The sequence below is a fragment of the Daktulosphaira vitifoliae genome, unplaced genomic scaffold (genome assembly GCF_025091365.1).
Source record: "Daktulosphaira vitifoliae isolate Bord-2020 unplaced genomic scaffold, ASM2509136v1 Scaffold_2, whole genome shotgun sequence".
Taxonomy (NCBI): domain Eukaryota; kingdom Metazoa; phylum Arthropoda; class Insecta; order Hemiptera; family Phylloxeridae; genus Daktulosphaira; species Daktulosphaira vitifoliae.
Window position 1 is genome coordinate 31,142,727 of NW_026099573.1, and position 26,683 is coordinate 31,169,409.

General features: G+C 33.2%; 1 protein-coding gene and 1 long non-coding RNA gene across 2 annotated transcripts; one reads left to right on the forward strand and one right to left on the reverse strand.

Annotated features, from left to right (window-relative positions):
• Positions 1-2,217: 2,217 nt before the first annotated feature.
• LOC126897649 (general transcription factor II-I repeat domain-containing protein 2-like) lies at positions 2,218-3,080 on the forward strand. The gene has a single exon (XM_050671416.1). The coding sequence runs from the start codon at positions 2,275-2,277 to the stop codon at positions 3,034-3,036; it is 762 nt and encodes a 253-aa protein (XP_050527373.1). The 5' UTR covers positions 2,218-2,274; the 3' UTR covers positions 3,037-3,080.
• Positions 3,081-8,760: 5,680 nt separating this feature from the next.
• On the reverse strand, positions 8,761-9,783 carry LOC126897661 (uncharacterized). Its single transcript, XR_007702159.1, has 3 exons — positions 9,602-9,783; positions 9,482-9,541; positions 8,761-9,421 (listed from the first exon to the last, which is right to left on the reverse strand). It is a non-coding gene; the product is annotated as an uncharacterized LOC126897661 (long non-coding RNA).
• Positions 9,784-26,683: the final 16,900 nt, after the last annotated feature.

The window sequence follows — 26,683 nt, forward strand, 5'->3', positions numbered from 1 at the left end:
GTGCAAATGGCTGTCGAAAATTTAAAAAAAAATGTAATGTTTGCGATAAAAATTACATTTTATCGGGATGTTTTTTGTACTTAAAACTGCCATAACTTTTTCAAAAATGAACAAATAAAAATAATATTTTTTTGTATTGAAACCTTAGATATTTCCCTTTCATTTGATATAATTTTTTTTGAAAATCTAACACTTATTCTGCTCACTGGGAGGATTTAAAATAGTAACTTTTTTACAAAAAATAACTTTTTCAACTTAATTTTTGAAAATGTTCCGGAAATACTGCGTCCTTTAAACATATATCAAATTAAAGCTTATTTTATGTACTACAAAATGAAAAAAAAAAATTTGTCCCGACACTTTTTTTTCTACATTTAAACGGCTGCCGTAGTTAAAAAAACACTATTTTTGTGTTAAAATTTTCGATTTTCGATTTTAAATTTTCAACTTAAAAATGCTATAACTTTTTGAAAAATGTATATATCAGCACAAATTTTTTTTTCTAAATACATTATAAGTACATCTTTCATTTGACATACTTTTTATTAAAATTGGACAATTTCCCCTTATATAGGGGGCGTTCAAAACTTAAAATATTGTAAAAAACATAGATCTTTTTGAACTGAACTTTTGAAAATGTTCCGGAAATACTGCGTCCTTTAAACATATATCAAATCAAAGATTATGTTATATACCAGGGGTGGCCACAACGAGGCTCGCGAGCCACATGCGGCTCTTGAGTTAATCTGGTGCGGCTCTCGAACCTGAGTTCAGAGTAAAAATATTACTGATTTAAAACAATATAATAATGCAATGTACAGGTTGAAAGTCTTTTAAGCTTTACAAAACTCAACATTTGTTTTGACAAGTCTTTTTTGTAGACTTGGCAACACTGCATACACACCAAACTATGTGTCGATATGGCAACGGTGTACGAGTACATTCTGACGTAGTGGCATCACGAGTCACGACAATCAGTGTCAGTCAGTACTCAGTAGCCAGTCGCACTACCGCTGCTTACATACGCTGTAGCTAGTAACATTATTTTTGTTTGTGCTGTGTTGCTGTTTTGAGTTCAGTTGTGTAAGTGCTAGTGTTGAAATAGTTACATTACAATGCTGTCTAAGAAGCGTAAATATGAAGAGGAGAATCGAGTTTTTAATACAGACTAGGAGGAAGAATTCGTTTTTGTTGAAAGAAACTGTAAGCCAATGTGTCTCTTGTGTCAAACCACTTTGTCACAGTTCAAAGCCAGTAATTTAAAACGCCATCATGATACTAACCACGGTGGTTTCTGTAAAGATTTTCCTATTGGTTCTCAGTTAAGGAAAACTAAATTAAAATCCTTAAAGGAAAAACTTGATTGTCATAACTNCCTATTGGTTCTCAGTTAAGGAAAACTAAATTAAAATCCTTAAAGGAAAAACTTGATTGTCAGAGCAGGGTTATGTCAATGTTTACAAAAGAAGCAGATTTGACAACTGAGGCTGGCTTAGTTTTGGCTTTTAATATTGCAAAAGCAAAGAAGCCTTACACAGAGGGAGAGTTTATTAAAAAGAATATGTCACAAGTTGTTTCTATTTTAGACCCTGAAAATAAAAAATTGCAGAAATTGATAGACCAAATGCCTGCTGCTAGACATACAATAGAGAGGCGAATTTCTGTTATTAGTGGCGATATTCTTGGCAATTTACAACAAAATTTAAGTGAGTGCTCAGCAATTAGTCTCGCTTTGGACGAATCTACAGATGTCAAAGATAAATCCCAGTTAGCCATATTTGTAAGGTACGTGACAAAAGACTTGGAGGTTGAGGAAGAACTGTTAGACCTGGTTACATTGAATGTTACTACTCGTGGTTGTGATATTAAAGAAGCCCTGGATGGTGTTTTATTGAAGAACTCTGTGCCTAAAGGTAGTATTGTTAGCATTGCTACCGACGTGGACCAGCTATGGCAGGTAAGAAACAAGGGCTTATTGGGCTTTTAAATGAGGATACATCATACCCTGATTTCCTACCTGTACATTGCATTATTCACAGGGAACATTTAGCTGCAAAGTATTTTCAATATCCCCAGATTATGCAGGTAGTTTTAAAAATTGTTAACTACATTCGATCAAGTGCTAAGACACACCGACAGTTCAAATCCTTCTTAGAGGGCTTGGACAATGACGAGCTTCCTGATGATGTATCATGGTACTGTTTAGTTAGATGGCTATCAGTAAGCAATGTTCTTGACCGATTTTTTCAATTACTTGATCCAATAAAACAGTTTATGCGAGAAAAAGAAAAATCTTTCCCAGAACTTGATGACCCCCAGTGGTTGTTAGATTTGGCTTTTTTTACAGATGTGGTTCAGCATTTACAAACCCTAAACATATCACTACAAGGAAGAGAAAAACTTATTTCTGACTTAGCGCAGAGTGTATTTAGCTTTCATAGCAAGTTAAGGCTCTTTCGGAAAGATCTTGAGACTAAGACATTTGCTCACTTCAAATGTTTGAAGAAAATTATTGAAAGCAATCCTGATGTTCAAGTTGAAACTGAAGATTATTTATGTAAATTATCTGGTCTTGCTGAAGAAATCAATGGCAGATTTAATGATTTGAGAATGCTCAAGCCTTCATTTTCATTCTTGGAAAACCCATTTGGTGTTGATGATGTGGACGACGGCTGTCCTGTTTCATCACCAATTACAAATGATACAGCAGCTGTAGAGTTGGAGATACTAGAATTACAAGAGGATGAAGGGCTGAAAGGACTAAAACGAAGTGGCATTTCAGCTATAGATTTTTGGAAGAAAGTTCCAGAAGAAAAATACCCTCTAACAAAATTGTGTGCAAAGAGACTAATCTCAATATTTGGCACTACATATGTGTGTGAATCACTGTACTCAACACTTAAGTTCATTAAATCTAAATATCGATCTGAACTAACTGATGAACACTTGAGTGAACTCGTGCGAACTGCGCTTACCAATTATAAACCAAACTTCAAACAACTCACAGCTAAAATGAACACTCGTAAAAGCAATTGAACATTAAGTTAACATTGAATGTTATAAATAAGTAGAGTACAATAAATGTTTCTTCTTTTAAAATTAAAAAGTGTCTTTAAGTTATTAACCATAAATTCATCTCCAAACAATGTGGCTCGCCTTAAAACAGCTTCATAAATTTGTGGCTCTCTGAGTAAAGGTTAGTGGCTACCCATGTTATATACTATCAAATGAAAAAAAAAATTTGTCCCGACATCTTATCTTCTATGTGCAAATGGCTGTCGAAAATTTAAAAAAAAATGTAATGTTTGCGATAAAAATTACATTTTATCGGGATGTTTTTTGTACTTAAAACTGCCATAACTTTTTCAAAAATGAACAAATAAAAATAATATTTTTTTGTATTGAAACCTTAGATATTTCCCTTTCATTTGATATAATTTTTTTTGAAAATCTAACACTTATTCTGCTCACTGGGAGGATTTAAAATAGTAACTTTTTTACAAAAAATAACTTTTTCAACTTAATTTTTGAAAATGTTCCGGAAATACTGCGTCCTTTAAACATATATAAAATTAAAGCTTATTTTATGTACTACAAAATGAAAAAAAAAAATTTGTCCCGACGATCTATCTTCTATACGCAAATGGGTACCATATTGAAAAATATACTATTTTTGTATGATAATTATGGGTTTTGTATTTTATTTTAATAGAAGTTGATGTTGCTTTTGCAATTATCCATCAATTTTTTAAAATTAAACACTATCTACAGATTTGCATCGAATCGTTTCTTATGATAGTGATTTTAATCACTGTCAGATTAAATCTATACTGGACCCTACTATGCAATGTCTCCACTATTTACTATTTACAAAACTATTTACTTGTTTTTTACTATAAATAATTTTTTATTTTTTTTATAAATTATTTTTAAAACNTATTACTAATTTTTTTAGACAACATACTATTATTTTTAAAACCTGATTTTGAATTTGATTCCTGTGCTGACTGACCATATGAAACTGTTCCATGACACTCCTTTTGATTTGTTTCAATGTTGAATAATGACCTGGTGCTTTCTTCTTATATTGTTTTTCTATTGATTTCCATCTGTTCCGCTGCCCGGCAGTGATTGACTACTTTATCGAGTGACAGGTCCTCTCTCAACAAACTAGCCTGGACGTCTTTGTTGAGTATTCCTAACACAATTTGTGTTCGTAACAATTTATCTTCACAAGTCTCCAAACCACATGTTTTGATCAATTTTCTTAAATCTGTATAAAAATTGTCAAATGGCTCTTACGCTCCTTGCTTACGCGAAAAAAATTTATAATGCTCCATGATTTCTTTTTTTCTTGGGATGCAATAATTTTCCAATGCTTTTAATATTTCACTTCCTGTTTCAGATTTAATTTTAAGTGTATTATACACTTTTATTCAGTCTGTTCCAATTAAGTTCAACAGAATCGCTGCCTGAGTTTCTTCTTTTTTCGAGGAACATTCAGTTGCATTATAATATATTTGGAATTCCTATTTAAATATCTTGAAATTTTCAATCAAATTTCCAGTTAATTTCAACGGTTCCGGTTTGTTGAATTCCATTTTGCATCCACTTTAATCCACAAAACTTTATATTTAAATTTTTTATTTAGTTATGTTCTTTTTTTTGAACCAACTGCGCCATGTTTTATTTTAGTCTTTAATATCAATGTATAATTAAAAACTAATTTAAAATTAAATAGAAATTATATATATTTTAAATACAAGAGAGCACTTTGTAATCATTTTTATAAAACGACAACAGCTTATATTATAATCACACTACGAACATTATAATAGCAGTGTTACCACTGCAACACTATTCCATCTAGTTGGAACTTCTTGAATAAGTTTACTATTGGAAACTTATCTTAGTTCATCACTAGCAGCTACTGCTGAGTGTTTAAACCATGTAATAATAGATTTAACTTTATTAATAAGTATACTTAAATCAGTGACACTAGAAATGGCATTTTGAGTTACCAAATTTAGTTTGTGTGCGAAGCATGGTATGTGATGTTTGTTAATTGGATTTTCAAAAAATAAGCCAACAGCTTTACTAATATTCACAGCTCCATCAGTAACAATTGAAGGGCTCCGTGCAACAACAAGACAAGTCCACCTTTTAAAATTGTTCAGGGGACATGTTTTATTTCACCAAAACTTTAAAATTTTATATTTTTATTTGTTAATACGACTTAAGTATCTTGAATGACTTGTAAATAGTTGAGTGAAGTCAAATTTCATTTTAAATAAATTTTTGATCTTCTAAAATAGCTTGAAAGTATGTAACATATGGACTTACCTGGTTTTTTGCTCATTAGTTGTAAAAAACTTTCCCAAAATTTATTGTGTTTTGTATTATACTATAAACTAATTTACTAAATTTCTTATAAACTATAGTAAATATGCTTTATTGACAGTTTTATAAATAATTATAATACTATTCAATAAAGTAAACAAATTAAATTTGATAAAATTAGTATTCAAGTATAAAATATATGGACTTACCTGGTTTTTGCTTGTAAACATGTATTTAATAAGGTACGCTATAAGGTTTTCCAAAAACTAAATAATAATTATCGTTTTCCAAGTTTAACCATCAACTAATGTACTTATATTCTATATTATTACTGTCCATATTATATTTATCAATTTATTATTTTTTGAAATATTGTATTACATATTTTACTAGAGTTATAATTTATTAAGTACCTATAACTTTTTTAATTACTTTAAGAAGAGTATTAAATAATAACATAGACTTTTTTTATAATATTTATATTACCATTTTAACAAAAAATAAAAAAAAATATAAATCACCTTGTAACATTAATCTTAAACATCAAAATAAATAACATAATAACTTTTTGTTTTCCTAAATACATAAAAAAACATAATATTTTAAAAAATTTAACAATAAAAAATAAAATGAATTACATATTATAACATTTTTAAAATAGTATATTACTTTTCTTAGTAACAATATGACAAACCAAAAACAAAAAAAAAACGATAGCACAGTGGGGTCGCGGCATAGTGGAGACATTGCATAGTAGGGTCCAGTATAGATTTAATCTGATAGTGATTAAAATCACTATCATAAGAAACGATTCGATGCAAATCTGTAGATAGTGTTTAATTTTAAAAAATTGATGGATAATTGCAAAAGCAACATCAACTTCTATTAAAATAAAATACAAAACCCATAATTATCATACAAAAATAGTATATTTTTCAATATGGTAGCCATTTGCGNAAAAAAAAAAAAAAAAAAAAAAAAACACATCATAGTAAAATTAATACCTTCTCCGCTTCGCATCGAAGCTAAAACATAATATTTCAACTCTTAGTAATAATAAAAACTTAATAAAACATAATATTAATAGGTAATACTTTGTATTAATATTAATAAGTTAATTATAGTATAATAAGTATACAGTATTGTTGAATATTAGGCTAATAAAAACGAAAATAAAAAATATACAATTAATTTCAAAATGTAAAATATAAAAATGAATAACATTTATGAAATTTGATTTAGTTAGGTAGGTATAAAAACTTACAAAATATGATTAACTGGGTATTGTGTTCAATTTTCATAATCAGAACCATCATTATTATTGATATTCACTTCTTCAGCAGCACTAAGTCCAATATAAAACCATAGGTATTCTTGAGGCACATATTTGTTTGCTAACTGAGTAACATCATTGAATTTTGACAGTTTCAGTTTAATAGGTTCATTGTACAATCTTAATAGTCCATTTTCATTTATAGTTAGTTCTTCACCAGTCTTATTTAAAGTGTATTTTTCTTTAACAGTAGAATTTCCAGATGTACTACAAAAAATACCTTTAATTGTATATTCGACATATCGGTAAGTCATAATAGTAAATTTTATTTTCTCTTTATTGGTTACAATTTTTTTAGCTAATAGAGATAAATAACTAGTAAAATCAAAAATCATACTTTGATCAACATGAACAACTTTAAATTTTTTATTTGTTTCTGAAACCATTTTTTCATATTCATCTGGCATAAACACTCTTTCTACTTTTCTCCGTATCTTTTCAATGTGCCCAAAAAAACACATCATAGTAAAATTAATACCTTCTCCGCTTCGCATCGAAGCTAAAAGATGTGAATGAGATTGAAACTATTATTAGGGATAATATAAAGGAAAATTTTATTTCTAAAAATAAGGATGTTTTTGAAGGTATAGAGAAATTTCCTGATAAAATAAATATTAAATTAGTTGATAGTGTTATACCCAAATGTAATCCACCTAGGAAAGTTCCAAATAAATTAATGGTTAAGTTAAAAGAGCAACTAGATAGAATGATTAAACTAGATATTATTCAAGAAAGCAGTGAACCAAGTGAGTGGCAAAGTAATTTAGTAATTATTGAAAAGCCTGATAAATCTCTCAGATTATGTTTAGATCCAAGAGAAATTAATAAATATGTGGTAAGGGAAATGTATCAAATACCCCTATTGGATGATATGAGATCTGTCCTTAGTAATAAAAGTATTTATAGTCTGTTTGATTTAAAAGAGGGTTTTTATCATTGTGAATTAGATTCTGAATCTGTTAAGTTGTGTACTTTTAGTAGTTCTTANTTAAGTTGTGTACTTTTAGTAGTCCTTTTGGATCATATAGTTTTAAGCGTTTACCATTTGGTTTGTCAATGGCACCAGAGATTTTTCAAAAACTAATGATGAAATATTTTGGTGATATTCCAGGAGTATTAATATATTTTGATGATTTATTAGTGTGTGCTAGTTCTAGAGAGGAACATGATAAAATTATTTGTAGAGTATTGGAAAGAGCTCGAAAATATAATATTAAGTTTAATTCAAAAAAATTACAATATATAACTAATGAAGTTAAATTTTTAGGATTTATTTTTAATAAAAAGGGAGTAAAACCTGATTGTGATAAAATTCAGTCTATACAAGAGTTAACAACTCCTATAAATAAAAAACAACTCCAATCATTCTTAGGAATGATAAATTATTTAAGAGCATTTTTACCTAATTTATCGGAACGATTAAAACCTTTTAAAGAGCTTCTAAAAAAGAATGTTTTGTGGAATTTGAGTGTTGAATGTGAAAGGGCATTTTGTCATTTGAAGGAGAGTCTATGTAATGTGACAATATTAGCTAATTTTAATAACAATCAAGCCTAGAAATACAATGTGATGCGTCTGAGGGGGCTTTGGGCTGTTGTATTTTCCAAAACAAGCGGCAAAATGTCTGAGTGTAATTGAGAAAACATATGCTCAAATAGAAAAAGAAATGCTTGCTATTTCTTTTGCATGTACTAAGTTTCTTTCATTGATTTATGGAAGAAAAGTGACTGTGTTTACTGATCACCTACCTCTTGTTTCAAATATGTTAAAAGAACTGAACAAAATTCCCAATAATCGAATAAGGAGATTACGAATGAAATGTATGTTGTATGATATTGAGGTGAAATATCTCCCAGGTAGAGAAATGTATGTAGCTGGTTTGTTAAGCAGGAATTATATTAAAAGAAATGTAACCGGTGAAACGATAGTAAATGATGTAGTTCATGCAATTAGTGAAATACAAATTAATTTTTCAAATGATAAGGAGGATGAGTTTGTGATGGTGTCACGTTTTCATAATCGTGAGAATTATTTTAATAAAATACAGACAGCACATCCGCTGCCCGAGACTGATGAATTAACAAATAATATTTATTGCCAAATCGGCAATAGTTGTAATTATTATAAAAACCCAATAGACCTGACCATTGTGGTCAGTCGACTCTAGTGCCTTGTGTCATTCATCAGTCTCAGTACTCGGTTGTCGCTGTCCGGCTTACTGTTTAAAGTAAAGTTTTTGTTTATTCCTTTTCTAACCTATATACTCTTTTCCTCGACATTTCAGAGTACTTGTGTCTTGCACTTCGTCTGCACCTCGTACTCTGTTATCTTTCCTCACCTGGTACGCCTAGTATTTGTGTCTTGCACTTCGTCTGCACCTTATACTCGGCTACCCCGTTCTCTCTCTGAAGTACTTGTGTCTTGCACTTCGTCTGCACCTCGTACTTCATTATCCTCTCCTAATAACTAAAGTACTTGTGTCTTGCACTTCGTCTGCACCTCGTACTTTGTTATACTCCTTATCTGGTACGCCCAGTATTTGTGTCTTGCACTTCGTCTGCACCTTATACTCGGCTACCCCGTTCTCTCTTTGAAGTACTTGTGTCTTGCACTTCGTCTGCACCTCGTACTTCATTATCCTCTCCTAATAACTAAAGTACTTGTGTCTTGCACTTCGTCTGCACCTCGTACTTTGTTATACTCCTTATCTGGTACGCCCAGTATTTGTGTCTTGCACTTCGTCTGCACCTTATACTCGGCTACCCCGTTCTCTCTTTGAAGTACTTGTGTCTTGCACTTCGTCTGCACCTCGTACTTCATTGTCCTCTCCTATACCCCAAGTATTTGTGTCTTGCACTTCGTCTGCACCTCATACTTTGGGCTCCTTTTGCGTACACCTGGTATTTGTGTCTTGCACTTCGTCTGCACCTCATACCTAGGTGTTACTCTTATTCTCCCTTCCTATAACAACAGCCTTTCGACACCCACAGCTAACCCGGAGTGTCAGCCGAGCACGGTGACTGCTGTACGACAACACGCACGTGAATACCTAGACAGCAGGCACCACCTCCTCATATTCATCTTCGTACACATAGTTGCACATTTACGCTTTTACCTTTATCTTTTTTACTGTGTTATGACAAGTTTAAGAGAAATATNATGATAAGGAGGATGAGTTTAAGAGAAATACTGGAAATGATGAGGTGTTAAAACAAATTATGGAATTTTGTAAAAAAGGTTGGCTTAAGGTTAAGTGTGAGGGTGAACTCAAACATTATTGGAAATTGAGAAATTAAATATACTTGGAGAATGGATTAATTTATTATGGTAGTCGACTAGTTATTCCTAAGGTTACAAGACAATATATAATTAAAAAGCTTCATGAACCAAATTTTGGTATAAGTAAAACAAAAGTTAGAGCAAAACAATTATTTTACTATCCAGGTATAAACAATGAGATAGAAAATTGGATTTGTGCTTGTCCAGTATGTTTAAAATTTATTTAACGATTTTAAATGATTAATATTGATAATAATGATATCGGAGTGACCGATCAGCCAGTGTAGTGTTGCCGCCCAGAGCATCAGTTGGCTGATCGGTCACTCCGCCCATACCGCCACCTGTGGTAGTGTATGTACACTACACTGTCGTCAATGTAGTCGTCGTCGAAACCGAAGGTTTGAGCAAGCATCCAGCATGATTAATTGATGCAGGTGAATGCACTCGTTAATGCAAATGCGTTTATTGGCAACAGTTTATTGTAGTAATAAATAACGAGTTGCTAATAATGACATATGTAAATTTCTAAGAAATATTAAAAACGAGTATTATTATTTTATTGCGCAGTTTGAGGAAAACAACTTTTTAAAATACGAAGTGTATTAGTATAAAAGGTCAGTATTCGCATTAAATTTTGCATAATGCAAGTGTATACTACTGCACTTGGCACGTATCGTGACTACATTAACAAACAAAATACGGGGAAAAACGGTGGTTTGACGTGGTTAGGACACGATTTCTCGGGACCAGGTAATAAAGTTGCAAATGAAAAAAACGAATTTATTGCTGAAAGCCTGCCAACAAACGAGATAGACTGGATAGCTTTAGAACACGACGTACAATATCACAATGCAGGTTCAGGTAACATTGAAGAAATAGGAAATTACGACCTGCAAGCGGCTAATCGGTCATTGAACGTTAAAAATTCTAATTTCCGCGGTAAATACGCAACGTTTCTTGGCCTGTATGCAAAACATTTTTTGGAAAGAACTTGGCAAGGAATAACCGGAAATTCAAAAGCTCTATATCCTAATTCAGAAAAGCTTGTTCATCCTATAGATTGGTTTACTAACGCCAAAACAAGACGTAAAGGTACTGTATAACGCTATTTTTAATAAATAAGCTTTTTTTGAAAGTTTAAACTTTTTTTGAACTTTGAACTTTTTTGTCTAAAACTGCACAAAAATGAGTTATTTACGTATATTTAGGCATCCCGAGTGTTTTCTGTAAGTTTTAAGCAAAAAAAAAATTTTGTTGTAAAATCGTCCAAAAAAACGTAGGTGATATGCACTAGTCGGATAGTACGTTGATTTTCATATTGTGCACCAAAATCTTTGAAAAATCGTAGAAAATGGAGTTTTTAACTTAGAGATTTCGTACGTCTACACGTGAAAGGCCTTGACAATAGCTTAATTTTACAATAAAAAAACTTGAACTTTGAACTTTTATATAAAACTTTGAGCTTTTTCATTTTTCANGTACGTTGATTTTCATATTGTGCACCAAAATCTTTGAAAAATCGTAGAAAATAGAGTTTTTAACTTAGAGACTTCGTACGTCTACACGTGAAAGGCCTTGACAATAGCTTAATTTTACAATAATAAAAAGTTGAACTTTGAACTTTTTTGAACTTTTATATAAAACTTTGAGCTTTTTCATTTTTCAATTTTTCAAAAATTTTCGTTTTTTTTATTAGACTTGTCATCGACGTCACATGTGGAAGAGAATACCGAAAGAACAATGTCAGGAGCAGAGCGAGCAGCAGGAGGTGGCGACAAACGAACTGATGAACAAGCTGGTCTCGATACTGGAGGAACTTCAGCAAAAAAATCGAATATTGGAACGGCAGAAGCGCTCACTGCCGGCACGAGTATTCCGGGCATCGGTCCTAACGCTGACGCTGGTGACGCTGCTGCTGTCAGTATGTTACACATGGTCATCCCTAGACCCCTCGATGATACAAAAAATAAGTACCTGGTTTTTTCTAAAAATCATGAGTTTTTATCATATGGACTACAATGGAAACCTATTAAACATACTGGAAACGCATTTTGGGGCACAACGTCATTAGCGGAAATTCCGGTTGACCGATGTCATTTATACCTCACTGCCGACGAAATTAAAATATTGCCCCCAGGTAGTTATATAGAAAAAGTATTGTGTAAAGTTATATTACGCGGAATCCGAACCGCATACGAAACCGCTACAACACAATCAGAATTGGCCACATTAAATCAAAATAAATGGGGAGTGTACGCTATTGGATTGAATAAAACAGTTCCCGGCGTAACAAAAAAATACACTACCGTCGCTTCTAATTCCATGGAACCACAGGACGTCAAAGATTCAGCGCCAGATACATATAATAAACAACACGATGCATGGTATTCAAGTACAAGTAAACCTCAAGATACGTTACCCTGTAGTTTCATGAATTTACCGACTGTATTGCAAAATTATTTTACATTGTACACGGACACCGGAGTTCAAAGTGGATATCAGTGGCCTCGCTTTAATAGATACATAACGAAATTTGATGCGAATGCGGCCGTAGGCACAGTCATTGTCAATTATGAATACAGTCCTAAAATAGGTTTACTTAAACGACCACTCAACAGTTATCAGACATATTATTGGCCCGATACTAGCAATAGTAATTATTTTCAGTGTCAACAAGCCGATTATTTTTGTCCAAACGGTTCTGCTATACTCAAAATAAAAAGAGATAAATACAGTTCAACTAACATAGACAGTAAAACTATGAATATTGCTTCAGTTCATGATCAAATGAAAAGTTGGACTTATGTCGATTCCAGCCGTCACATATCATTAATAGACTTGTCTCATGTACTAGTCAAAAAAAATAAAAATTATACACCATCAGAAGCTCAACCTTCATTGCACGTTGGCGTTTATCCCGTACCGAAAATTACGGCAAAGGATAATACGATTGTACCTACAAAATTTTTAGATGTAGAAGCTTATTATACAATTGAAACAACGTGTATTGTTAAGTTTGGGTATCCTACTGTTATGGCTCGATTTAAAGACTGTAACGTGGACATTGAAAAAGAAATGTTTACAATGGCTGTGGACGCTGGTGTAGCCGAAGCCGACGGGAATTACTCTACGTGCTACGGTAAACATTCTTTAAAAACAATAGATGCGGAAAACTAATTGCGGCGGACGTTTTCGATACTGTAAGAGAAAATTTGGCCGCCAAAAAATAAAACCTACCGTCATCCAGTNAAAAAAAAAACCTACCGTCATCCAGTACGACGTCTTTACCGTCAACATTAAGTACACAGTCCACGTCTAGTGTTAAACCTAGTAGCGATGCACCACAATCCGTATTGTCTACTACCACTACGGCTACACCGGCAGCTAAAAGCGCAGAGGAGTTGTTGCCACCTGTTCCGGATTATTTTTATTATTATTATTATTCCGGATTAGGAAACGGTGCCCTTAGATTTGGAGGAATACTGACGGACAATCAGTGGAAAAGCGTAAGATTAGAAAAAGAAGATAGGAGAGCTACTCAGGAAGAAGTGAACAAAATAATGTCCATGTATTTTGTAGGAGTACAGAATGGAGACCAATTAGCTGATAAATATAATTATATAAATAAAAAAGGAAAATATAATCCTATGTATAACTTATTGAAAAATAAAAAACCATAATTACTATAAAATTTTTGTTTTTATTTATAAAATTTTAAATTTTTCCAATAACAAATAAAACATTTTGGGATTTAATTTTCCCTTATATTGTTTTAGGAAAGGCGCAGCTTTCCACTCATACTGACATATACGACTTTCAAAGGCAGGATCGGAAAACAACGGTATAAAATGATTAGTTAAAATTATTATTGGTGGGCCCTGAATATCTTGATCTCCCATATATTTAACGCGTATTTTGGCACTGTCTCCACCCAACAACATTTTCAATGTTTCCGTTTCGTTCGATTCGTAATTGGGTTCGTTCCACAACACTAACCGCCTGTTATCCATGTCCTGATAACCAAACGGTGAATGTTTGTTTAGCGTAGAAATTATGCCATAATTTAAAAAATAGGAGCAGACGGCGTCAAAAAAAAAGTTCTTCCCGGCATTAGGAGGAGACAGTACCGATAATGTGTTGCGTTTTGGAACGTTCTTTTCGACCACATCGTACAAATCGTAAATAAATTTATGTATTCTCTCGAAATCGTCGTCGAACTGATACACTAACAGTTCGACGGCTATATCGAGAGATTCCTCCGGTGTATAATAAAAAGAAGATTTACAATTTGTAAACGCGTAAAGATTGAAATACGGTCGAACACCAGGTGAACAATAATAGTCCCAAAATTGTTGAACGCTCCATTGATTCAATATTATAGCCCAATTTTTAACTATTACAATAAGATCGCGATCATTTCCGTTAATATACTTAGTGTGGTTATTATTTATAAATTCGATTGTTTTGTTAACCGCGTTTATCGGACATGTCGGGTACATACGTATTAAAATTTCGATTTCTCGTTGTTTTCGTTTTCTACCTTTTAAAAACGTATTGTCAGCAGAGCCACCGGTTTTTAACAGCAAATCAATTATTTCCTTTCGTATTTCATAATTTTTTTCCGACGTGTTGCAGGATTGTTCGACAACTGGCGTGTCACCGAGGCAACGAGACGGTCGATTAGTTTCCCTTGCTCCGAAAGGCTCTCCGTACACGTCCCCGTCATTTTGATGTGCGCTCTCTTCCACCATTCGCTTTTGTCTAGTCCCCTGACGTCCCGTCTGCGATAACATTTCATTTCCCATAGGAGGTCTTCTGGTTCTACCTATAGCCAGTGGTATGTTTTTATGAATATAAAATTTTTAAAAATACATACCTCCAACGATAAGGCGCTCGATACTTCGGCCACCGCTAAGGAAATATCGTAGGATATTTTGCCATCCTTCGGTGTCGACGTCAGCCGCTCGAACATTTCTCGCCAGTTGCTGCCGTCTTGTGTCCCGGTAGGACTCGCTGCCACGTAACCACGAACATCGGCAGCTTGAGTTGGAGCTGGTGCACACATGATTGACGTGGACGTGGTCTGCATGCCGCGCAATGAGTACAAAGTCGATGGACGAGCCGTGGGAGATGACATATCGCAGTCCTGTCTCCAAGTCTGCCACGATACTATCGAGTCCACTAATTGAATCGGGGACAAAAATCCACGAATAGTATCGCTTAGTCCTTGGACCAACCATGCATCTAGCGTACAACTGACCGGCTTGTTCTGCCAGCCAATTGTTAATGTTCTGGAGAACTGTGCCGCCGCGCCACGCGGGGCCTCCAGGAGCGAGATAGTGGTTGTGCAGTCTGTCAGTGTCGTCTGCACTTGTGTGTCTCTCCACGACTGTGGTGGTTGTAATTTCTGTAGTAACTTGGTGAGACCCATTGGCGTTATTACTCCGTAATGGTGATTGTTGGCCAGGTACAGGAGTAATATATGGACCGGCAGCAAGTCTGCGTTGCCGGAGACGTGCAAGCACGCCGACAAAGCCAGTACCTGTAAAGCAAAAATATTAATAGAAATACGTTACTGTTATTGTACTAATATTTTTACTTACCAAATCTGTCACGTCCATGTCTATCTGTTTCTGTCGAAGTTGCTGCAGATTCTTCCATGTGGAATGCAAAAATAAACTTTTATAGGTTCTAACCTGTTCTGTCCAACAGGGATCCGTAAAAAGTTCTCGTTTAGCCGTACCAACAACACTGTCAAGTGTAAAATCCGTACTACAATCGTCGTTGCTATCCGTACACGGTTCGTCTATTCCGTCAATTTTGCTGTTGTTTTGTGTGAAAATATCTAAATTTTCTTCCACAGGTAATCCTTGAGAGCAATCTTCTTGCTGAGAAGTCATAATATAAATTACGAGTACTGCGAGTCTAAAATGTAATAACAAACACGAGCACACTGATTTTCATAGACGTTCGTTATTGTATTTATATACGCGGTATTAGTACCAGGAACTAATGCGCTCTCTACAATAAACTGTTGCCAATAAACGCATTTGCATTAACGAGTGCATTCACCTGCATCAATTAATCATGCTATTAATATTAATCGATAATATTAATCATTAATATTAATATCACTCCGATAATATTAATGTTAAAAATTTTCTTTGGACCCTTTCTAGTGATTTGCTTGCGCAAGCCGTTTGGGTATCACAAAGAACAAATGTCGTCAGCAAATATCAGTAATTTAGAATAACAGAGGACTGATGGTGCGGAATTAATGAAAAGAGCAAACAGAAGAGGAGAAAGAATTGCACCTTGGGGTACTCCAGAAGATGTATAGAAGGTATCAGAGGTCGAATGGGAAGTTGAAACAAAATATTGACGATCAGATAAATAAGAGTGAACCCAAGATAGTAGAGGATTACCAATACCTAGATTATCCAGAGTTTTAATTAAAATACTGTGATCTACTTTATGGAATGTCTTCGAGAAGTCCATGTAAATGAAATCTACTTGACTTTGCTGACTGAAGGAATCATATATGTAGGATGAGAGAATGAGGTTACAAGTTATTGTTGAACGACCTGGACGAAATCCATGTTGTTCATCACATAAAATATTATTGAGGATGGGATGGAATTAATAACAATAGTTTCAAATAGTTTAGATATGTGAGAAAGCGTGGTTATTGGACGGTAATTTGATACTTGAGACGGGTCACCGGTTTTAAGTATCGGAAAAATAGAGCCAAGCTTGAGTGAGGAAGGGAAGAACCCGAAATCAAAAGATTTTTGACATAACAGGAAAAGTGCCCAGGCAATAACATCCCTTAAGATAAATAAAAAGTGGCCTTGTATTCCATTAGGGCCGATAGTTTTATTGTTACGAAGGGAAAAAAGAAATTTAATAATATCGTCAATTGTGAACTCTATTTTGGAGGGTAAGAAGGAGAAATTGAGGGGAAGGTGTGCTGGACAAGATAAAGAATTGAGAGAAGGGTTATGTACAGAGGAAAAATAATTAGAAAAAACATTAGCTACTTCTTTAGGGGAGGTACTAGAAACATTATTAAGCACTACATGCGTGGGTGATGTACGAGTTGAGCGGGTTTTGCGTACAAAAGATCAAAAAGAACGAGGGTTATTTAAAAGAGATGTTTCTGTACGGGAAATGTAGTCACGGTAGTAACGTTTTGATATAAGTTTATAGCAAGCGCGCATAAGAGAGAAATTTTTATAGTCCATAAGTGATGAGGTTAGTTTGTACCTAGCATGAGCTGAGTTTTTTGTCAGAAAACAATTTAACACCATTTTACCACATTCGTGAACACTCAATAAATGATACAGACATGTAAATGCTGATCCAGGATTTACTGAAGAATCACTAAAAGCCTTAAAACTTAAAGTGAAACATTCATCCGATACAGTTATTGCTATTGTTCAAGCAAACGCCAAAGATACCGTCAGTTGGTACCAGTGAGCTACCCTGGTAATAGTTGGTTATCTTGTAATAGTTTGTAATCAGCTCCGTAAACTGGTCAATGACCCTGCCAATAGAGAGAACCTAACCGCTCATATGCATGTTGAATGGAATTTTAATCCTCCCAGCGCCCCCCCACTTCGGTGGTTTGTGGGAGGCGGCAGTTAAATCCACCAAATCTTTGATGGTTCGCACCATGGGTGCTCAGGTTTGGTCTCTTGAAGAGTTCTCTACCATTTTGTGTCGAATAGAGGCGGCACTTAATTCTCGGCCACTTACGCAGATGAGCACCGACCCAAATGATTTAGAATACTTGACGCCAGGCCATTTCATAATTGAACGCTCTTTACTAGCTGCTCCTGAGGAAAGATGTGAAGATGAGAAGTTGAATCTACGACATCGCTGGAAGCTCCTTCAGCAGTCCTTCCAATTCTTTTGGTGGCGCTGGTCTACAGAATATTTATCAACGCTTCAAGCTCGTGGACGTTGGCAAGGTACTCAACCAAATGTGAAGGTAGGTGATATGGTAGTACTAAAAGATAAGATGGCATCTTCATTGACATGGAAGTTAGGCCGTGTTAAGGAATCACTACCAGGTGATGATGGGGTGGTAAGGGTAGTCAAAGTGCTCACTAATCAAGGGCTTCTGGTTAGACCAGTAGTAAAACTGGTACTATTACCTACCGATTAAAATTATTCCTTTTTGTTTAATTATTCATAAATTAATTTGTTTTTTTTTTGTTTATTTGGTAATTTATTATGTATATGTCTTATGATCCTTGTCCTCCTCCCTATTTATTAAACTCAAGGACTTACATGTTGGACCGTGTGGCTCTGCACTAGTGTTTGGTATCAATGCTACTTTCTTAAAAGGTAATATTATTTGTTAAAATTCTATTATAATATCCTGTTTGTTAATTAATTGTTAATAATTTAATTAATTTTATGTTTTGTTAACTATTTAGTTAATGTCAGTATTTCTTTGTACACTTATGTCTATATATATAGCTATTTATATAGCTCTATACCATTTATGGTTACTAGATAAGTATAACCTAATTGTTATTGTTTAAAATTGATTCTGTAATATTGTCCATTGTTAACATGTATTGTATTTTATGTTTGCCCCCCTCATTGATACGTGGAAGTGCAGCTCAGCCCAGCTTAAAGAAGTCAGATAAGACAATATGTAACACATTTGAAACCTCCTGTGATTGTAAGTCCAGCTGGGACTTCCAAGGGGGAGTATGTTCAAGCAAACGCCAAAGATACCGTCAGTTGGTACCAGTGAGCTACCCTGGTAATAGTTGGTTATGGTACAAATAATAAAACACAGCGTCTCGTCGCTGTGTTTTATTATTGGTCGTTGTTCAGCGTCTCGTCGCTGTGTTTTATTATTGGTCGTTGTTCAGCGTCTCGTCGCTGTGTTTTATTATTTTTACGTTGTTCAGCATCTCGTCGTTGTATTTTATTATTTTTACGTTGTTTATCGTCTCGTCGCTGTGGTTTTAATTTGTATGTTTTTCGCGTTACTGCTGTGTACTCGCGTTACTTTACTGCTGTGTATTCGCGCTCGTCAAACCGTCTTGATTCAATTGGGCACTCTGCTATATATAGTTCTATGTTCAAGCAGCTCCGCTTCGATATAAATACTATTAATTTAAGTTATTTGTTTTTGTATTTATATTAAGTATAATATATATTTTATTGTGTATAATAAAAGTTTCTAACTGTAATAAAGATTCAAAATGTCCTTGACTATTCATAAAGCTATTTCTCTGATCAGAAGTTTATATGATTTTTTTGAATGATTCCATTATTAATAAACTAACTCGCGTTACGTACGTGACGGAAAAAGGCTTCTATGAAAAATATGTATAAACTTCTAAAAATAATTGATCAGCTTTCAATTGAGTTGTAAATATTGAATATTTATTTTATTGATATGACAATTACACAGCGTTAATTAGTTTTTTATAAATATTTTTCACAAATTTAAACTTTTTAATAATCAACTTCAGTTTTATATATTTATTTAAGTTTTTTTGATTTAAACCAAAAATAAGGACATTTTTATTTATAAATAATATAATAAATAAATAATAATATATAAAATAAATAATACAAATAAACTTACTTTCTAGAGAAACTCTAAAATAACAGTGAAAATAATCTTTATCATAAACTATATTTTTAAAAAATTGAACAAGCATAGTGCTAAATAAAATTTCAAGATGAGAGTGTAGCTCACTATAAATGTATGAATATTAGACTTCAAATTTTTTTAAGCTTTATCACTATCAGAATCAAATTGCGAAAGAGTATGTACTTTGTTTATATTTCCTTCTGCTTGGGCACAGAGCTGCGCGCTTCAAGGAACAAGCCCTTGCTGTATATGCCAGGGCAAACACTCCCACCTACTTCATATTGAGCATAAACCTATCACTGGCTCTCCATATCAGCTCATCTAACTCACCATTAACAAAAGTCTTTCGTCATTAACAATAGTCTCCTCAAGTTCCACTGTCTTCAATCAACCTAATATGTACAATCGCACATTCATCGAACATCGGTCCAACATCCTTACAATCATTCGACCACTGGACTACTTGCCTATCATTTATAAAGGTGCCTACCTTTATACCTTTATGGTGGGCGGTATGTTCGGATTAACGCTTAAGTTGGTCATATGGATGGTTGTATCAGCTGGTGATAACATTCCACTCATCGGACGCTAAGTCGTTGCGTTTTGTATATTTTATTTTTTCATTCTCTCGTTGTAGGTTACCTTACGACTTTTGTTTTGTTTATTCATTGTTATTTTTTTCTTTTGTTCTTGTGGTCTCGAACACTGTTTCCCTTAACCTTAAATTTATACCCATTATATTGTAAATTTGAAAGTTTATTTTTGTATGTGCTTTTTTGCCTATTTGGACCGGCAGTGTTTTTAAAATACAACACCAAGCTTGTACTTATATTAATTTGGTAATAATTTGAACAATTTAATTCATTATTATTACTTACACACCTCGTTGTTTGCACACTAGCTTGAATTGACCTATAGTTCTCAGTTTTCATTTGCCTTTAACTTGGGATAACTTAATTCTATGTTTGTTTCCAAGAACAAAATTACTTATTAGACCATTCTCATGATATTGTAAATTTGCAAACCACTTGGTTCATTTCTTACGGTTGGATAAAATTTATAACTTTATCATTAATGTTGTTTTAAACAGCAAATTTAGTTCATAAGTCCATTTGATTACAACATAATCAATTTAACCAAGAGTCTTTAAGTCAACCATAGAAATTTCATCAAATATGAGTAGTTTGACATTAGTCAGTTGACACCTCAAAGTATTTGATAAACCAATACCAAGTTTTGGTAATATCCCAGAAAATTGATGAATTGGTAATTTAAATGCAGCATGAAGTGTAAAACCTCTTATTCAGTATGCTGCTTTGTCTGTAGGCACTATGAGTAACACAGGAGTAAGTGACTAATCATCGATATCTAGGCTAGTTACGTAACATAAAATACTAGGTGCACCTGATCCCCATATTTGCTGTCTAAGTACATTAGTAATATGGTAGAGAATCATATGTTGACCTTCATTCATACATTTCACTAGGTTTATAAATTGTTCGTTATCAATTTTATGTACGTTAAACATTCCATTAATTTCATTATTTTTATCTGAATTACCAGCATCGTCATTGTCATTAAAATCCCCTACATCCAACATTATTTCATCATGTGGGACCCAATCATCTGGTAATTCAGTCTCATTAATATCTTGTTGCTTTTCAACGTTATTTACATTCTCTTCTAAATCTTCTTCTTCAATTTTATTGAACTGATAATACATTTGCTGTATTTGTTCAATATTTTTTTCATATACTTCTTGACAATTTATATTTTCTATATCAGTGTATTCATTTCTCCAAGGAAAAAACAGCATAACTCTTTCCCTATAAAAGTCGGAAGGACTTTTATCAATACTAAATCTTACGTAGCGAATAATTTTTCGAATCTTACGCTTGTGCATAAATTTGTTGAGTTTCCCAATTAAAACATTATCTTCATAAAATACATCATCATTTGATTCAACGTCTATTGTATCATCAGACTCAGAATTATACAACTTTTTAGATGATTTTTGTTTATTTTTTATTTCAAAGTCAGCTGCAAATTCAGCTAGAGTTAAATTTTCATAATAAAGTGGTCTACATGAATAATATTCTATTAGGCCATCACAAAATATGTCAGTAGATTCAGGTTTCATTAGACCCCGAAGAGCAATAGGTTTTAACGATGCGAGTTCTTTTATCCGAATGGTGTGTATTAATAAATACGTGGCCAGTATATATACATGATTGTTTAATTCCTAAACAAGTGTAGACCGCTTCTTGAGCAGATATTTCTTGACTTCCAGAAAATGAAGGCGCAATTTCCCATAACTGTGTTTTCACAGACATGCCCGATGATGATTTTAAGCTTTCCATTATGTCTTTCATAAGCTTAGATATACCTCTCTGACTTTTCCCTATGTATTCAATGACATATTTGACACAAGAATATGTATCTAAAATGAACTGAATGTCCATGTTGGATTCGCATAAGGGAAGTAAAATTTCATTAAACCCAGATACCATACGATGTTCCATATCTCTTTTTATAAATACCATGGGTCGTTTAATCCAAAACCTAATAATAGATTAATATTCATTGTAAGATGTTATTTGTAAATTATACAATATTTCTTCTATAGATTGGTTCTCTGTAGATTTATAATTATTTAGGTATTGCATTAGAAGTTTGTATTTATGTAACCGTTCCTTATAGTTTGAACTGGTTTCCGGCGTTGGTGGTATTAATATACAAGTTTCTTTCATTGGAGGATAAGGTATATTAAATCGACAATTGTTAGTCTCTTTGTCTTTTGCATTACAATAACAAGTTTAATGTGTATGACGGTGAGTTTGTTTTGATTTGGTACATGAATACGCACGGTTATCTTTGGAAACCATGCATTGTATATACTTATTTATAAGGGTCACACAGGCGTCAAATGTTTCCGGTTTGGCAGGGTCAAATTGAGGTGCATTCACAATCCATAAAATCATATGAACATGTTGGCTTCCACGATGCTGATATTCAACACGATAGAAATAATGGTAAACTGGGTGTTCTTTAAAAATTCCAATTTTATTTTTTATCAGTTTAAACAAAGGTCTAAATCTCTGATCAAAATATGTTGCACAAATAACAGGATCGTCTCTAATTAGATTTTATATTTCTGCATATGGTAAATTTAAAGCGTTTTTGACAGATATTTCAATTTTGTGACGTAATTTATACAATATTTTCAATAAATTACTCCATGATAACTCACTTGGACTAACTGTTAAAAATATAGTAGGGTGACCTAACTGTCTTATCATCGGAAAAGTATTTTTCCTTACAGCGGCTAAATGTGATGGTGAATTCTGTATATTGTATAATAAACGGTAGCCACTGTGGATTAAAATTGCAAAATCGTGGTCATAAATAAAAAAATAAAGTTCACTATTGTAGAATTTCACATAAGCAGGCTTGTAGAGGATGATTTTTTACATATCAGTGCAAAAATACAGCGACCTAGCTCTTACTGTTGCGCTTACGCAGTATTCAGAACAAGAGTAATTCTAGAATTTTCTTTAACAGCGTATGCAGCTTCAAATTTTTAAGTGATACTTAAGTTAAAATATTCTGTGTAATAAGTGTTTTATTTGAGTGAACTACGATGGAAAGTGGTATTGGAGGTGTGTAAAAACATTTTGATTCATGCACACTTACAGATCAATAATTAATTATTTGTTAGTCAATTACACTTAGAAAAACGCAGCTTCTTATTTATTCGCTTTTATGTTAAGATCTAAATAAAAATATGAAAATAGTTTGCACGTTTTAACACGTCAAATTTTTTGATAGTGTTTTAAATAGAGGGTAATTTTTTGTATAAGAAGTCACTAAAATTATTTGCATCGGCTCGCTTCTGGTAATTATATTTAGGGTTGAAAATTGTAGGAGCCCTGATGTATTTAATATGTGCGCGCATGTCTACTTTAGATAAACTCGCATTGCTTTGTATATATATTTTAATTACACTCAAACTTTGTATTTTCACGATTCTTTTAAAATAATACTAACGCTGATGCGCTTAGTCGCATACACGTTACAACCCTGGCTTAGTCAAAGGAACAAGTTTCTATATCACAAAATTATTCTATATCACAGGATCATTTTGACTCACAATTAGACTCTGAAAATTACTCTGGACACTCCAATACACCGTGTTAGGGTGCGGGCAAATAATAATAATGCGCTTACGTGACAACTTTTTTTTTTTTTTATAGTGGACTGTATATTTATTTTATGAATAGAGAGGGAAGAAATTTAATATATAAATAAATGTGTCCGATTCAATTATTGAACAGTATAATAATTTATAAATGCTTAAATAAACAATAATAATAATAGGAACAAATAAAATGTATAATGAAATGTCTTACCTAATTGTATTGACTTATTCAATGCTTAAGTATTTGATTGGCTAACAACACAATTATTTACATGTACGGCTTACAAAAAGATTTCGTCTGGACGACGTTAAATACAATTTGAATTGATAGATGAGGTAAGATTATTTTTTATCGAACATAAATCATTTTGGTTGAGTGAACGCGTAAATGATTATTCTTGGTTGGCTACTTTAGCATACCTATCAGATATATTTACTCATTTAAATGCACTTAACTTAAGTCTTCAAGGAGCACATGTTACAATTTTCAAAGTTGAATATAATATTGATGTAATGATTAAAAAATTGGAACTATGGAGTCTTCTGCTGTCAAAGAAGAATTACGATCCATTTCCAAATCTCAAAAATTTTATAGTTGCTATTTGTTACTCAAACAAGCAACACGTTTGTTTCGCTCTCGCTTCTGAGTTAAACGTGTAGTGTCTGTTATAAAAATTTGTTTATAAATTGTTTACAATGCATGCCGCGGACATTCGGACGACTGGTAAATGTTTTAAACAAGCTAATTATTAAGTGGGTCGCATGTGCGACAGATTATATTTCAACAAACGGAATTAACTATGGATAGCGACAGCAATTCACCGTATGCTAACGTAACTATTAGCTCAAGTATTTTACAACAAATGCAAGCTGATAATGAAATCTTAAAAAAACAAGTCGCTGAACTGCGAGAGAGCAATGAAAAATTACAAAAAAACTTTTTGAAATGAATCAAGGAGCCTCTGATGTAATTATAAGCTCACCTATGAAAACGATTTAATTATCAAAGGAAATCGCGAGTATTTCCGCCAAAATTCGTAAACCACCACTCATAACAGTATGTGGTGTTACCGACGTAAAAAAGTTTATTAGCAACTTGACATTAGAAGAGGCTAAGGATAATGAACAACTTGTCAGAACCTTAGCTAATGGTGATATTAAGGTTTTAACGAATGACGAACATCAGTTTCGTCGAACAGTGAAAATTTTAGAAAAGCAAAATATTGAATACCATCGATACCAGCTTAAAACTGAAAAAATGTTTAAAGCTGTGATTAGAGGTTTACATCCTCAGACTGACATTTGTGATATTAAAAGAGAGTTAGTTGACTTAGGTCACCTGGTTCATAATATTACAAATGTTCAAATAAAAAAGAAATGAGATCAAAATAAAAAAAACAGTGATTGGATACACATTAGACTGCCATTGTTTTTTGTAGAGTTAGAACCACAAACAAACAATAAAGACATCTTTCAGGTAGATAAATTGTGCCATCACAAGATTCAAGTGGAGCACCGGAGGAATAAAAAGAAAGAAGTACCACAGTGTAAAAACTTGTTGTAATAGGCCCTTCACACAACCGAACAAAATGTTTTTCTGTTATTCTTTCATCTTCTAACCACACACCAATAAATTACAAAACACAATCAACACTTTCTATCACTGACTGCAGATACACACACATCCGTTCCTTCCCAACATGTACAACCCCGTAGTTTTACAAAATCCTTCTACAATGTCAGCAAAATAGCAACAAAGAATCTAAATAAATGTAAGGCCGATGGTCATGTACGTATCTGGAAGGGAACTTTGGAAGGACACCAAAGGACTCCATGGGCTCGTCTGACACGGCCTGTTTCGATCGTACTCCGGAACGAACACGTCCAGTTTTATAACTAAACTCCGCATTTTTCTCTGTATCGTTTATTTAATATTGACAACATTTGAATTAGTGTGTACAAATATTTTATTTAAGTTTCATGTATTATTTCTTTTACCATATGAATCACTTTTGTGTATTTTGTGTAATAAGTGACAATAATTATATCATTTGATAATTGACATCAACTTGTTTTGTGTTAAAATTATTATTACATAAATCCTGTCTTCGGCATTAAGGATAACATAAATATTCAGGTAACACTATTTGAACTCAACCTGCATGCTTTATTTTACAACGGTAGACCCTCGATCCATACGCCCGAGTGAAGAGTCAGATCCCGCGTATTTCCCCATTTATTTCAATCCTAAATCCCCCCTTTCCCTTTCTTATTTTTGTTTTACAACAAACTGTCAAGCTTTTAACCACACACAAAACTACTGCCACAAAACTCCAATATGTGTAAAATGTGGTTCATCGCAGGTGGTGATTTCAATTGTAAGCACCGCTTTTGGGGTAGCGATAATAGTACCATTAGAGCTAAGCAGCTCTATGAAGCCGGCATTGAAATTAATGCAGAATATCTAACAACTTGTAAGCCAACATACTGGTCTAATAATGAAACGAAAAGACCTAGTATGCTTGATATATTTGTACTTAAAGGCGTGAACTCGAATTATACTAATATTGAAAGAATACCTGACTTAACGTCAGACCATATACCAGTGCTCTTAATACTAAGTTCGCACGTAATAAAAAAACAAAGACGTCCTGTGCTCATAAATAAACACACAAATTGGGAAGCTTTTCGTGACCATTTAGACATAAGAATTGACTTGTCACTTAAACTCAAATCTACAAGTGACATAGAGATATCTGTACAGAATTTAACAGATAACATAATTATAGCTACTGAACAATCTACACGTAATAATGAAGTTATATTCGAAAAAGAAAAGACTTATCCTTTAGAGATAAGAAACTTAATTCAACTTAAAAGAAGAACAAGGAAAAATTGGCATCGAACA

Bases quoted from the DNA above. Each gene is read 5' to 3' on its own strand.
- LOC126897649 (XM_050671416.1), top strand. From the start codon at position 2,275: ATGCGAGAAAAAGAAAAATCTTTCCCAGAACTTGATGACCCCCAGTGG.